This window comes from Apostichopus japonicus, chromosome 2 (genome assembly GCF_037975245.1).
Source record: "Apostichopus japonicus isolate 1M-3 chromosome 2, ASM3797524v1, whole genome shotgun sequence".
Classification (NCBI taxonomy): domain Eukaryota; kingdom Metazoa; phylum Echinodermata; class Holothuroidea; order Aspidochirotida; family Stichopodidae; genus Apostichopus; species Apostichopus japonicus.
In genome coordinates, this window is record NC_092562.1 from 8,692,493 (window position 1) to 8,709,260 (window position 16,768).

At 37.2% G+C, this 16,768-nt stretch overlaps 1 protein-coding gene across 2 annotated transcripts in view; it reads right to left on the reverse strand.

The window, feature by feature from the left end:
* Window positions 1–309: 309 nt before the first annotated feature.
* The window catches only part of LOC139976892 (translation initiation factor eIF2B subunit gamma-like), a 109,529-nt gene continuing 93,070 nt past the window's right edge, over window positions 310–16,768 (reverse strand). For both annotated transcript variants that reach the window (XM_071985770.1, XM_071985779.1), the window contains exons 9-12: window positions 9,297–9,350; window positions 8,027–8,175; window positions 5,528–5,631; window positions 310–3,332 (exon numbers count right to left, since the gene is read on the reverse strand). In XM_071985770.1, the coding sequence (XP_071841871.1) occupies window positions 3,280–3,332; window positions 5,528–5,631; window positions 8,027–8,175; window positions 9,297–9,350 (360 nt within the window). In that variant the 3' untranslated portion in view covers window positions 310–3,279. The remainder of the gene's footprint in view (window positions 3,333–5,527; window positions 5,632–8,026; window positions 8,176–9,296; window positions 9,351–16,768) is intronic.

Here is a 16,768-nt window from a genome sequence, read left to right on the forward strand (position 1 = left end):
ACTAGGTCAGATTACCGGCATTAGACGTTTCTTTTTGCGCAAGTCTTCACACCCTTTAAGCGTCGTTAAAATAACTGCCTGATTGTTATTAGATTATTATTGTTGTATTCACAGCCAGTGCCTGTGAGAACTCACATTTTATTCCCTTAAAGAAATCTGTTCCATGCCTAAAAATGGCCACTTGCATGCAAACTCTTGCTCATTTTACCTAAAATTACCACTTATTTGGTTCTTTGCTTACCATTATATGCTTACTGTCTACTAGAAAAACAACTTGTTAGTGAAATAAGACAGAGTAATGCATAGGTATATTGGTACTCATTTTATTCATGCAAATACATGACTGCCAGTTGTATTGTGTTGGCCCCACTGGCAGATCCAAGGGGGGCCAAGGGGGCCAAGGAGGGCCATGGCCCCCCCAAAGGTGAGCCAAAAAGTGTTTCCGAACATCCGCTAAATCATATGATTGGAAATTTAAAAAATCGAGAGGAATAGCAGTGGTAGACTGGTCTAAACCTTTTCGTTTTCTGGTTTAAAATTAAATGCAGAGCTCCCAACTGACCCGCAATTCGCGGGAATTAGACCCGCATTCTAACACCCAAACCCGCTGACCCGCATAAGCGTCCAAAAAATCCGCATTGTAATTGTCAAGTATACATAAAAAAAATTGCATCAAATTTTGACTTAGCAACCATCATTTCTTTAGCATTTAGCATAATAGAGTATAAAACCTCCTTTATAGCATCATTTGAACCTCAAATTAGCCTATATTTCTTTTCATTGGGGCGAGCAGCGAACATTTTCATGCCACGAGAAAGAATGAATTATCACCTACTATTCAATTTATTGATGTTACACACAAAAAAATGCATATTTCTCAGAAAATTTTGGGTGACAAAAGCCTTTCTAAGTGCCACCATTTTACATGTAGGCATCACCAGGATTCCAAAAAAATTCAGAAGGGTAGGGGGACACCCACTCCCCTTATGCACCTCCCCCAGGACAGCGATTTGTGGCATGGACCAGCATTTGCCTTCTCAAGAGTTGGGAGCTATGTAAATGTATGAGCATGAGGATTTACAGTTTAACACCATTTTGCAGTTACAGGCTGGTTGTAAGAAATTTATAACCTATGAGAAATAAAATTTCTTGAGAAAGATGATCCAAACTTTGTTTTATAAATATTTTAGAAAATTACACCTGGGAAACATTTTTTTTAGAAGTAAATTAACATCACCATTGTACACTTTTGTCGCACCAAATTGCATCTGAGGGCATTCAGCAATAGAAAATTTTCCAAAGGGGAGGGGGGGCACCCCTCCCCTTTGACCCCTCCCCCATATCACTCTAATGCCACTTTGGCCCCTCCCAAACAAAGGCCCTGGATCCGCCAGTGGTTGGCCCAATATGTCAGGTCCAAACCCTTGGGGTGGGGGGGCCCTTGACATTAGGGGCCCTGGTTCAATGAACTGCCTACTGCTAATCCTCTGCATGTCAACAAACATATCATGCATCAAGTTCATCCAAAGCATTACCTTTGGCACTATCGTATGGGTTTCCAGACTGTACACCCTGTTTATGTCAAATGACCTTTGACCTCCACATACAGTAATGACTTCTCGTACTTACTAAGGTGAATGGCCATATCCAAGTTTATTCAAGTCTCACCTTATAATTCATCATATTTACAAAGTATATTTTACGTTTTAACAGACCTTTGCACTCCAAATAAAACCGTGGGATTTGAGTACTTGCTGATACTGATCTCCAAGTTCATCAAAACATTACCTTGGAGTTATTGTATTTGCAAGATCTATGTTTAGCTCCAGTGACCTTGATCCCTAGAGAAAGAAATAGGGTTCTCGCTCGCTCTGGTTAAGTCGATTGAACATACCCAGTATGAAATTAATTCAAACATTAATTTTGGAGTACTACCGTGTTGACAATGTGTTCAGACTTTTACCTCTGTTGACCTCAAATGACCTGTAACCTCCACCAACTTCAATAAGTTTCTTTCTCTAGTTTTGTTTTCTCATCAAGGGTGAGTTACAAACTGAGTAGAGAGTTTAACCAGGCTGTCCTTCTTGAGTTAACATGTGTTTACGAGGTGTTTAGACTTTTGACCTAAGTTGACCTCAAATGATGTTTTGATAGCCTTCAATTTTCAATAGGGATCTAGTACTTACCCAAATTGAATCTACATACCCCATATGAAGTTTAATCAAATTGCACTTTTTGATATGTCGTGTTTTACAGCACAGGTCAAATGCCCACACAAACACACACACAAAACATCAATGGCTGCAAATATATTTTGTGATTCGCTAAGGTGTCCAGTGTTTGGTCTCTGACACACTCAAATTTTCTCTATTGGGGTGTGACTCATTTAGTCAGAGCTCTATAACCCCTAAACACGTATATATAAGGTAGTCAACATTCTAGACCTCCTGACTGACTGATAACTTCAGAATGATTCAAGATAGTATGCTTTAGACAAAATACATTGTCACTCCCCCCCCATCCCCCTTTCCCCAAGATATTGACCAATGTGGTTTGAGTTTGCAAGAACATTTTGCACTTTTGTTACTCTCACATTAATCAAACCCGTGCAATAAATTGGTACAGATCAATGAGTGCAGTCTTAGAACTGTTGTCACCTCTAAATTAGGTTTAGGCATTGAACAGAGAAATGTCAAAACAGCAACTTGTAACCTTTAATAGAGTTCTTAGAAAGAAAATGTGATTTATAACCTTCCTTGCTCTCAATATCACTAAATAATACATTGCTCTCTTTGGGCTGCCTCTAAAGTCCAGACAATTCATCTCTGGGTGAAATATGTGTTCTTCGCATCATTTCTTGGTTAACCATTGCTAGTCTATTTTTTAGACTTCTGCCAGAAAATGTTGTATCATCCCAGAGCATTCAATTTCTGAGACTATTGTACGCTGTAGAGAGATTCAACTAAAACCATCAACCATTGAAACAAATTCAGTGTTGAGAAGAAAGGAATGAGTTAAGGATGATGTATGTCCTACTTGGAGGCCATAGCTAGATGGACACTCAGTCCTATAATCATATCTAGGAGCTATTGAAAGATTCATAAAAGAACATTTCTATTTCAGGTTGCCATAACTGAATATCATTAATATCAAAGGCCACAGACAATGCTGCTTCATCAAACAGATCATGACCCTCCTCCTCCTCCTCCTCCTTCTCCTCCTCTTCTTCCTCCTAGCTCTGTAGAATCTTCTCAATCACATGAAAGAGTTCAAGTGATTTCAAATTTCCATCATCCTTTCTGAATCACCAACAACTTCATTGCTCAGTTTACCTGTGGAAGAATGATACAGAATGTGTCACTGTGTAACCGAACATCAAACAGAATGTGTCACTGTATAGCAAATCATGTAACATTATGTTTCTTATGCGGACACAGAGTGAATCTGTAAAGTGTCTCTATGATTACATTGTCCACCTACGTTGTGTGTATAGGGACACAGAGTGAATCTGTACAGTCTCTATGATTACAGTGTCTACCTACATAGTGCATAGGGACACAGTGAATCTCTATAGTGTATCTATGATTACATTGTCCACCTAGATTGTGTATAGGGACACACAGTGAATCTGCACAGTATCTCTATGATTACATCGTCCACCTACGTTGTGTGTATAGGGACACAGAGTGAATCTGTACAGTATCTCTATGATTACATTGTCCACCTACGTTGTGTGTATAGGGACACAGAGTGAATCTGTAAAGTGTCTCTATGATAACATTGTCCACCTATGTTGTGTATAGGGACACAGAGTGAATCTGTAAAGTGTCTCTATGATAACATTGTCCACCTATGTTGTGTATAGGGACACAGAGTGAAACTGTACAGTGTCTCTATGATAACATTGTCCACCTATGTTGTGTATAGGGACACAGAGTGAAACTGTACAGTGTCTCTATGATTACATTGTCCACCTACGTTGTTATTGCGGACACAGAGTGAATATGTACAGTGTCTCTATGATTACATTGTCCACCTACATTTTGTATATGTGTATATGTATATGTATATATGTTTCGTGTATAAAACATTTTCTCACAATCTGTAATCAGTTATGTATATGCTTTGGATACTAATTGATGCGAAACAAGTAATAATATGCAGGTTGCAATAAATAATCCCTCATTTCTAAACTTTTCAATTGCATGAAAGACTACAATATACTGAGTGTAAAGATCAAAAGCTAAAAGATACATTACAAAAAAACAAACAAAAACCAGCCAATTTACAATCACATGTTTGTCACTGTGGTGAAGAGACTTTCAAATCACCAAAAGTCAATACAAAGCATGATAAAAAATGACTGCATGATTAAAATGTATGCTGTAACATAAACACCTTCAAGGTAATACTTTTTATATATGAGCAAACAAACCCTGAATCAAAACACTTGAACATTCTAAGGTTACACTAATCTAATATAGACAATGGTATGATTGCATAAACATTCTGTTATAAAACAGTGCATTTGTAATCAGTAACTTTTCTAATGAATTATATCAGAGGGGGGGGGGGGGAAATAATTCCTGCCAAACAAGAAGCATGAAGAAATGAGAAATGTTTAATTGCCTCCCTCGCATTATTAGCCTCTCTTACTGGTACTTTGATATTTCAAGCAGTGAATGTTTTGACAAGAAATCAGTTTATTTGAATTCAGTCTTAGAGGTGGAAAAAAACAAAAAACAAACAACAGATGACGTCATAGAAAAGGTTGTGGAAGTGGGTTAAAAGCACTGTATTGTTATTAACAATAGCAATAAATGGAGAAGATTGGAAAATTAATGGAAAAATTGATCATAAATGCCGCAAAAGATTGTTTTTTTTGAAGATCTGTAAATCCTAACAACTTGGATTAGAAAAAGAACTTTCTTTTCATACCATCTTGATAAGTAGACCTCCTATATGGAAGCTACATAACCTTTGCACCTCAAACAAAGGCTTAAATGTTAAACAAACCTATATCAAGTGAAACCCAACACTTGCATTCATTCAATTGTGTTACATCCGCCAGTTTATCTTGTCCTACTCCACGTAGAAATGTTACATCACCACTTTTTGTTGAGATTTGACTCATACGTAGCAAACATGTGATAACATTTCCAATTGCATCCCACCCAGCTTAGAATTAATACTATTTTCTGGGAAACATGTCACCTAGCATGATCAGTGCACGCAATATCTGCGTGATGTTCGTCATCGTCAGCGATCGAGTAACAGTGAACGGAACATGATGAGGAGAATTGAGAGTACTATGTGCAGGGTAGTCATCAATGGTTGTTTATTTTATTATCATATTTTTTTTTCCATCTCTTTTATTGACTCATCTGACATTTATACAAATAGACATGATCATTTTGTGAGTTCTTTAGTATTACAATACAACTAAATCATTGCCTAAAAAAAAATTATTATCATAGGTTGCTAAGGTTACCTGGTCCTAACACCAGGAGGAGGCTTTGATACTTACTTTTTTCCGCCAGACTCTGAGAATATCCAACGACACAGTCTTTAATTTCAACACCTTCATTAATGTGTGCATTACCACATACAACAGAGCCATGAATGATACATCTGTCACAAAAAAACACAAAAAAACAAACAATTACTGTAAGATAATCCCTCATATCTCTCTCTCTTAAGCTGGCCACACACTGCCCCAACTTGACCAGACTCAACTGGACATTGGTAACCTACTTTCGATACCTGTGAATTGACCCATGGTCAGAGCGACTGATTCAGTACACACAACTAATATTTTCTGTTAACAAACGAGTCACATGTTAAGTTTACTTTCCCATGATTGGTTTATACAATTGTTAAGGCAAAACGCTACATCTCTGACTCAAACTGGCAAAATCTTGATCAATTGTAGTCTTCAGCACATGCACGACTGTCCACGACTTTTCATGTAATGATGGTCCACCTGATTCAGGTCGTGATAGGTCAGCCAGTAAGTGACACGGGGGGGGGGGGGTCTGACCAGTATAGACGCTAAAAGAAACCCTGGAAAGGACCCTCTATCCTTAAGATTTTTGTGACTCATGGAATCAGAATTTCACTCTTAGATAGATTAAGTATGGAGCTGCATAGTCAATACTTCACACCTCATGAAGTAACATTTTTTATGACTATCAGCATGTCCACCATAATATGGTACAGTAAGTAATACACATCAATGCTGTCATGGCAAGATTGCTGTGAGTATTCCTGGAACTGTGTTTGCATTACTGCCAGCACAACATATTTGCTAACTCCAAACATTGTTATTGACATTTACATGAATGACACTGGTGCATGTTCAGTCATAAATGTTGAGAAACCTTCACTTTTACCATATCTTGAGACTCAAACATGTCAAGTCTTTTGATTTTATACCATCACCAAACACAACATAGGTTATATCCTATCATCCCCCCTGAATGGATGATACAATATGAATATGTATGAGCCGGTATTGACACTGTGGTAAGTTTAACAGTCTACCTTATTGGGCTAACGCAGTGACATTATTTACATGACATGGGTTACATGACTAGATGCTAACTTTTGTCTAGCCTTTGTAATATATTGAATTAGTGATCATATTTGCCAATGGTTATCTCAGTTTTGATCCGATAAATGAGCTCTCAAGGTGAATCGTTGTTCTACGGCAACCCAATTAATTGCGAAACCATGCAATCTACAGTGATGGATAATTTCAAGCCATGTACTACTACTGCTGCACAGTGTGTAGGTGGTTCCAAACTTTGTTTGGCTACTTTGAGACCTTGCTGATCTGATCTGTATCAATTTCATACATCTTAGTGACAGCTGTAGTCAATATTATTGATACAGTCGATGCATTCACGACAGGTACTCTGAATAACGTTTGCATTGATCACTTCCAAATATTCATGAAATTTTTACACTTTAACCGTAAGGAGAAGTCTAGCTTCAATCACGCCCACTGCATTTTATATGGTGACGTGCCAATATTGGCTCTTGACACCCCTGAGTTGCCTAAATATCTTTTGAGGTTAATGAAACTGAAGTTAAAAACAATAAGATACAAGTTACCGATACAATGTGTGAACCCCTGCATTTTTGTCTCTGGTACGTCAATATAAATACGATAAGACAACCTAATATTTCACTTGTCATCATTTTCATAACATCATCAGTTTTCACATATCCAAATAATAAACAAAAATGCGAAAGCCTAGCTCATTAAAATTGTGCTCTCGACTTGATCAACAGGGTTTCTTCTCCTACTGCCCTTGTATGTTGCCATGGGATCATGTACTCTTGTGAAAAGTAAGATTATTTTAATCATTTTATCTTTTGTATTTCTTCCTTCTGACCAAACAACAAAGAAGGTATGACCAACTCTAGTATAGCAACCTCTTAATTAAGAGTGATGCTAAACAGAGATGTGAGGAAGATTAAGGACATTACAAGCAAACAATTATTGAATAATAAAGACAACCTCCATAGGATGGGATGTGTGGAAAAACATCACATGACTAAGAAAAAACAAAGGTGCAATCGCTACAAAACCAAGCAACCTTCTCCAGTTATATTCAACTCTTGAAGCAAACAGGAAATCAATTTTTAAAAGTGATCATACTTGGAGCAATAATATTCATAAATTGACCTAATACTTGTCTCTACAATCAGAAATTAGGGTGGCCTCCTCTTAGACTAGGACACCGATCCTTTGGCCATACCTCAAAATTCATATCTAACTCTAAAAATATGATTCTCCGGGGCACGTTCTAATCACTAGATCTTAGGAAACAACATTTCATCAAATGCATAAAAACTAAAAAAATGGAAGTTGAACAGAAATACCTTGGGGCTAAACCAAAGGCTATAAAACTAGCATCCTATCTGGATGAACCTTACAGATTTCCATCATCTCCTAGAACATACAGTAGAACAGGGTAACCCGTGAATAGATTGATTTATTGACTGTGCTGCTACATACCCTTCATGGATGGTGACATGATCCATCACGACAGAGTTTGTGATCTTCACTCGATCCTTGATGACGCAATGCTGACCAATGATGGACTTCTTGATGGACACTTTATCTCCGACCGAACTTCCTTGACCGACCATCGAGTCATGACCGACCTGACGACATGAGCGTATGTATGAAACGACTAAGAATAAGTCCATATAGTTATGATAATTAAAATTATGAACTGAATCTAAATCCATATATGAATCTAATAATTAGGAGAATAGTAGTGAAATTAGTTTAAGAAATATTCCTCTTGTTTAAACCTTTATATAGGCACGTTGAGAGAATCAATGAGGGTTAAAAGGGGAGAAGACCTTTAATTTAGTGATTGATAACTGATAGACTTCTGTCAAGGGCGGATCTTATGGTGCTTGTCAGATGCATATAACGCTGACATTGTATTAGTTGACTTCTTTTCGTATTGAAGACACACAAAAAAGGGAAAGTTAAAGATTTCACACCTCCCGGAAGTATATTATCTCAGCATGCAGCCCTGCCATGACATTTTATGATTTGATAGTTTCTGAATAACCATTGGCAACATAGGGTGGGTGGGCAATGGGGGATGTCTGAGGTGGGGTGGGGAGGGGAGGGGTAGGAGAGAACATGCAGAATATTAATTATTCCCAATATCAAACATGTCAGAAGAATTAATCGACATTAGACACAAATTGTGCCTCACTTTCGACCTCACATGACATTTGGCTTATGTTAACCTTCATTCAAATAATGAAGAAAAGGTTGAATCTTTTCTTCATTTTCAAGTTTGTATGTAATTAATAATAGGTGTTAATTCATTTATTTGTTTTATCGCCAATTGTATGCAATTGGAAAGGAAGTCTCCTATAAAGTCTTAAAAAGACTTAACAAAGTAGGAGACTCCCTGGGAGAAAAGAAAAGGGAAAAAAAAATGGAAAAAATATAAATGATACAGTAAATACATAAGGATTATATATACAATAATAATAATCTGATGATGCTGCGATGGATACGTGAATAGATATGTGTCTGGCAATAGGTGTCTGGGGCATGAAATGCTCAATGAGCAAAGATTTCTGCATACTGTAAATGTCATTTGCTCTCGGCATGGGTGGAAAGTGATATGGTTGTGTATATATAGAAGTTTAGGTGTTTATTTGTTCATAGTCTTGTAAAATTAAAATAGTATAGCAAAGAAAATCCTCCACACAGCCATTATAAGGTGAAGCAATACAACACTTACATGACTTACCTGTGATTTACTGGGAATATTGACCTCTGGTCGTAGGTCGTTACGTGCTGCAATCTAGTAGAACACAGAGGAGATGGTAAGGTAGTATATATAGAATAAAATGGAACATATAAAAAATAAACTTCAACATAAAATACACACATACATATATAAATATTTGTATATATATACAAGATGTTAGAAATCACAAATGACTTTGAGTTAGTTAGAATCATGTTTGATCTCTAGAGTAAGGCAAAGTATGTCACCAAAAACAGAACTAGTAAGGTTCGATACAGGTAACAAACGCCTACAGTGGAATTACGACCACATACACACATATATATGTTTATTTATATATATAAATATTTATAAATATATATATATATATATATATATATATATATATATATATATATATATTCTAAAGGAAATCTGTGTGTACTCCAAAAGAAATAAATATCTTCAAAGAGAAATTTTGAGCTGATGTCTGTTTAATGAAATGGAAAATAATGACCAAGGCAAATTGGATACACACACACACATATTCCAACTACAAAATAATGGAACTGACATGGGTACAAAAACTAGGACGCCAGTTATGCCAACATTTTCATGGCACACTTTGAGGAAGGTTTACTTGCTATGACATTTTTTTAGAAAACACCCTATCACTTTAAAGAAATCCATACTGTACAGTATCTTACAGTCAAGGTGTGGGCATCTGCTGCATCTGTTCAGAAGAACTTGACAATTAAAATGATTTATTTGTGCCCAACAATTGTTAGCTGTCCAGTGAATATCCATTCAAATTAAGAAAGAAAGCAGTTTTCAAAATATGAAACCTGCCCACATCTACTTCAGTGTGATCTCAAACATCCCTGTACCCATTCTCCTTCTACTGTATGGATGAGTGTTCAATCTTCACCAGACTGTTGCAACTTTTCCAGAACCCTGGAACAAGGTTAAGTCCACTATTGAAAAGATGACAAATCCCTTCACTCCACTCTGTTGTTGAATCATATCTTGTATGGCGGGCCATCAGTCTCAAATCATGGGAGATCGACTTATACCGATTTAAATCGACATATACCAGTTTCCTTCGACATATACCAGTTTCCTTCGACTTATACCAGTTTCATTCTACATATCATCGATTTAAATCGACATATACCAGTTTCATTCTACATATCATCGATTTATTTTACTTATCATCGATTTAAATCGATGATAAGTAAAATAAATCGATGATATGTCGAAGTAAACTGGTATATGTCCATTTAAATCGATGATATGTAGAATGAAACTGGTATATGTCAATTTAAATCGACATATCATCGATTTATTCTACATATCATCGATTTATTTTACTTATCATCGATTTAAATCGATGATAAGTAAAATAAATCGATGATATGTCGAAGTAAACTGGTATATGTCGATTTAAATCGATGATATATCGAAGGAAACTGGTATATGTCGATTTAAATCGATGATATGTAGAATGAAACTGGTATATGTCGATTTAAATCGACATATCATCGATTTATTCTACATATCATCGATTTATTTCACTTATCATCGATTTAAATCGATGATAAGTAAAATAAATCGATGATATGTCGAAGTAAACTGGTATATGTCGATTTAAATCGATGATATGTAGAATGAAACTGGTATATGTCGATTTAAATCGACATATCATCGATTTATTCTACATATCATCGATTTATTTTACTTATCATCGATTTAAATCGATGATAAGTAAAATAAATCGATGATATGTCGAAGTAAACTGGTATATGTCGATTTAAATCGATGATATGTAGAATGAAACTGGTATATGTCGATTTAAATCGACATATCATCGATTTATTCTACATATCATCGATTTATTTTACTTATCATCGATTTAAATCGATGATATGTAAAATAAATCGATGATATGTCCATTTAAATCGACATCTACCAGTTTAAATCGATGATATGTCGAAATTAAATCGGTAGAAGTCAATTTCCGTGGACTTATACCAGTTTCTAGCGACTCAAATTGACATATACCTATTTAAATCGACATATCATCGATTTAGCTCATTAACATATTCCAAATCCCGATTTCGGTGATGATTGACATGTGGAGATACATCACGTGTAGTCACCTGACAAGGCGGGCGAATAATTGAAAATAAACACGAGCACAGTGGAATGCATGATTTGAGCTTGAATACTGTAACTGTTAAACCCCATGGGTATATACTTAGCTACATTAAAACGTAACCTTACAGTAGGCCTCACTGCAGAACAATATCATCTTTGTTTATGGTGTAACTGGAGTAGGTAATTGCATCTGTGTACGTACTGTGGGCCTATTCAGTTGCATGTGTATTCCTATACTATAGCGCCATGTGTTCGAGTAGACAAGCCCAGTTTGCATTGAGATAATTGCACGTCATTGACATATCAGTTATTTCAGCCTTATTGTTACACCGAAATCTTTTTGCAAGTAATTGTTCATAATTACCATTGACATATAACCATGATGAACACCCTTGCTAGCTTCGTAATTTTGGAACTATTAAATTACTCGCCCGCCTTGTCAGGTGAGTACACGTGATGTATCTCCACATGTCAATCATCACCGAAATCGGGATTTGGAATATGTTAATGAGCTAAATCGATGATATGTCGATTTAAATAGGTATATGTCGATTTGAGACGCTAAAAACTGGTATAAGTCCACGGAAATTGGCTTCTACCGATTTAATTCGACATATCATCGATTTAAACTGGTAGATGTCGATTTAAATTGACATATCATCGATTTATTTTACATATCATCGATTTAAATCGATGATAAGTAAAATAAATCGATGATATGTAGAATAAATCGATGATATGTCGATTTAAATTGACATATACCAGTTTCATTCTACATATCATCGATTTAAATCGACATATACCAGTTTACTTCGACATATCATCGATTTATTTTACTTATCATCGATTTAAATCGATGATATGTAAAATAAATCGATGATATGTAGAATGAAACTGGTATATGTCGATTTAAATTGACATATACCAGTTTCATTCTACATATCATCGATTTAAATCGACATATACCAGTTTACTTCGACATATCATCGATTTATTTTACTTATCATCGATTTAAATTGATGATAAGTAAAATAAATCGATGATATGTAGAATGAAACTGGTATATGTCGATTTAAATCGATGATATGTCGAAGTAAACTGGTATATGTCGATTTAAATCGATGATATGTAGAATGAAACTGGTATAAGTCGAGGGAAACTGGTATATGTCGAAGGAAACTGGTATATGTCGATTTAAATCGGTATAAGTCGATCTCCCATGATTTGAGACTGATGGCCCGCCATAATCTTGACGATAGATGACACACTTACCTCATCCCAACTCTATAGGATAGTACAGTACTTATTGGTAGTTACCTCTTCTAGCAACAAATTTGTCATCTCATCCTATGTGACATGGAGTTTAACCTTCTAAATATCTTTATTCAACCTCCTGTCCTGTATCTTTAATACTATTCAGCCAATATATTGATACAGTATACTACCTGCTGAGCTGCGATACATGTAATGCAGAAAATAATGTTGGCTGAAACTTTAGATACAGGTCTAACAACCACATGAATGGATATACCATGTGAAGAAACTCTCTAGACCTCACCCCTCCCTTTGTTATGTACCAGCCTGTAGACCTCACCCCTCACTTTGTAATGTAACAGCCTCTAGACCTCACTCTCCCTTTGTTATGTGCCAGCCTGTAGACCTCACCCCTTCCTTTATGTACCAGCCTCTAGACCTCACCCCTCCCTTTGCTATGTACCTGCCTCTAGACCTCACCCCTCCCTTTGTTATGTACCAGCCCAGACATCACCCCTCACTTTGTTATGTACCAGCCTCTAGACCTCACCCCTCCCTTTGTTATGTACCAGCCTGTAGACCTCACCCCTTCCTTTATGTACCAGCCTCTAGACCTCACCCCTCCCATTGTTATGTACCAGCCTCTAGACCCCACCCCTCCCTTTGTTATGTACCCAACCTGTAGACCTCACCCCTTCCTTTGTTATGTACCAGCCTCTAGACCTCACCCCTCCCATTGTTATGTACCAGCCTCTAGACCCCACCCCTCCCTTTGTTATGTACCCAACCTGTAGACCTCACCCCTTCCTTTGTTATGTACCAGCCTCTAGACCTCACCCCTCCCATTGTTATGTACCAGCCTCTAGACCTCACCCCTCCCTTTGTTATGTACCCAACCTCTAGACCTCACCCCTCCCTTTGTTATGTACCAGCCCAGACCTCACCCCTTCCTTTGTTATGTACCAGCCTCTAGACCTCACCCCTCCCATTGTTATGTACCAGCCTCTAGACCTCACCCCTCCCATTGTTATGTACCAGCCTCTAGACCTCACCCCTCCCATTGTTATGTACCAGCCTCTAGACCTCACCCCTCCCTTTGTTATGTACCAGCCCAGACATCACCCCTCCCTTTGTTATGTACCAGCCTCTAGACCTCACCCCTCCCATTGTTATGTACCAGCCTCTAGACCTCACCCCTCCCATTGTTATGTACCAGCCTCTATACCTCACCCCTCCCATTGTTATGTACCAGCCTCTAGACCTCACCCCTCCCTTTCTTATGTACCATCCTCTGTATACAGTTGCATGCCCTGAGGCTCAAAATGAGTTGTCAAAATGCAGAGAGATGGGGTCCTAGAACTGTTCATTGCTGGTATCTTTTTCCTTTTCCTGTCTGAAGCAGTTTTCAAAGGTTGCTGCTTTCCCGAACAACTCATAAGTTAAATGGCTCAGCCATGGAGGGCATACCTGTACATTAGTAATGTTAATACAAAACGTGTCTCAAGAAATGTCTCTGGGACAGGTGTCCTCATAATAACCTTAGGAAATTAACACAACTTAGAAAGCAGAATTACAGTTAGAGTCAGTTTCAATAATCATAGGTGGTTTGCAAATGATGACAGAACCAGCAAAGAACATACAGTATTGTCTGCACTTGTTGGTAAGTACCAATCACAAAATCTTGCAAATTAAGTGCAGCAGTGTAGAAATGTCAGGTGAGACTTTATATCTGTTGTATTATTAATTTTTATTGGACCAACAAATTTTCCAAACAAAGGTATTATATCCTAACATTTCTCACCAAAAAGGTTAGCACTCCCAGATAAAATGAACAATACCAATGCATCTTGTTTCATATGATTTTAAAAACAGTGCAGGGAAACTGCTTGGTCATTTGGAACAAACAGTGGATTTTACTTTAAACTGACTAAAAATAGATACGTGTAAACTGTCAGCACTTGCATTTTTTCCATGTATTGGTGTAACAATGTTAAGTAATTCATAACAATCCACCTGTATTTGCAGACCCACCCTGATGAGGAATAGAATTAGCTTGAACACTCAAGATTAGTGCACAATTCAACTCGTAAATGAACGCACAATAAAGTTCCCAGTAGAATGTATATTTAGTTTGTGCTAATAAGGAGGTGCCAATCATAGTCATGTTATTTTCAAGCAGTGTTTGTACTGAAACACAATGTCCACTTAAGTTAATACCGAGATATATGGTGATGTTGTTTAGTTTGGGAATTCCTAGTTAACAAAAACGATGACGACATTTTGAGGAGTGATTAGCTTCAGAGGTCTGTGGGTTTTCAAACATGACATAATTACTGTCACGAACATGTGTATAGTAAAGAGAGATCTCAGTTTGTAGGCTTGAGATGCTGCTTGAATCTCAGTAACTCAGGAAATCAATATGCAGAGACTATGGCACATTGTGGATCATATACCATGACGAACTTGTGGCAGTACAATTCTTGAAGGAATATTAGCTAGGGCAATGGCAATATTTGGCTTTGTAGCACATTTTGGGAGGCATTAACAAGAAATCTGATCTTATGTTTCCCCCTAACTAATATAGTTCACAGATGGTAGCTTTCTAGCACATTTTGGAGGCATTAACACATACACATATGGTCTTATGTTTCCCCCTAACTGATATAGAAGTTCACAGATGGTAGCTTACTAGCACATTTTGGAGGCATTAACACATACACATATGGTCTTATGTTTCCCCCTAACTGATATAGAAGTTCACAGATGGTAGCTTTCTAGCACATTTTGGAGGCATTAACACATACACATATGGTCTTATGTTTCCCCCTAACTGATATAGAAGTTCACAGATGGTAGCTTACTAGCACATTTGGAGAGCATTAACACACATGATCGTATGTTTCCCCCCTAACTAATATAAAAGTTCACAAATGGTAGCTTTCTAGCACATTTTGGAGGCATTAACACACATGATCGTATGTTTCCCCCCTAACTAATATAAAAGTTCACAAATGGTAGTTTTCTAGCACATTTGGGAGGCATTAACACACATGATCGTATGTTTCCCCCCTAACTAATATAGAAGTTCACAGATGGTAGTTTTCTAGCACATTTGGGAGGCATTAACACACATGATCGTATGTTTCCCCCCTAACTAATATAGAAGTTCACAGATGGTAGTTTTCTAGCACATTTGGGAGGCATTAACACACATGATCGTATGTTTCCCCCCTAACTAATATAGAAGTTCACAGATGGTAGTTTTCTAGCACATTTGGGAGGCATTAACACACATGATCTTATGTTTCCCCCTAACTTATATTGAAGTTCACAGATATTCCACTACAGTTAGTTGTATGATGATTACTGTCAACCTCCATGTGGATTGTTCTTTAAGGTTTGTAATTTTGAAAGCAAAGGAGACAATAATTTTAAACAAGTCACTGAATACCATATAAATTCATTCTGTTTCATGTGTACACATGAACATTCCAATGAGCTACAATGAAACGATACAATAACTGCTGATATGATACAAAGTGATCAGTTATATGTACAGACATGTTAAATATAGAAATATCATTATTACATCACCACACACTTCAGTTATATGAAAAGTGTGGACTTACGACTTATGTACTAGTTCTGCGAAACTTTGACATGACAGGTTTAGTATCGGTTTTCGTAGGCATACTGGTATTGAAAGTTTCCAATTACCGCCAGGTTGCCTTACCAATACTGTTAACCTTGACCTTCAGTGACACAGCCCCCTCATAGCTGCCTCCTATGTGTCTTTTAATGACACAGCCCCCCATAGCCTACTCCTATGTGTTCGTTTGAAGCATTATAGTCATTGACCTAGTCAACGAAACTCATTGAGAACGGAAAGCAGGCATAAGACATGAATCTACCCGGAAGGAAACCAAACTGGGTTTCCACTCTGCAGGTATGTCACAATTAGACTCTTGCTTTGACAGGGTGCTTCATGCTCCTCATGTTATACTCCCCCACAAGGTTCTTCCTTTAGTTTCTTTATTGCCAGCTACCACTTGAGAACATTGTTAATGTGCAGCTGAATTATT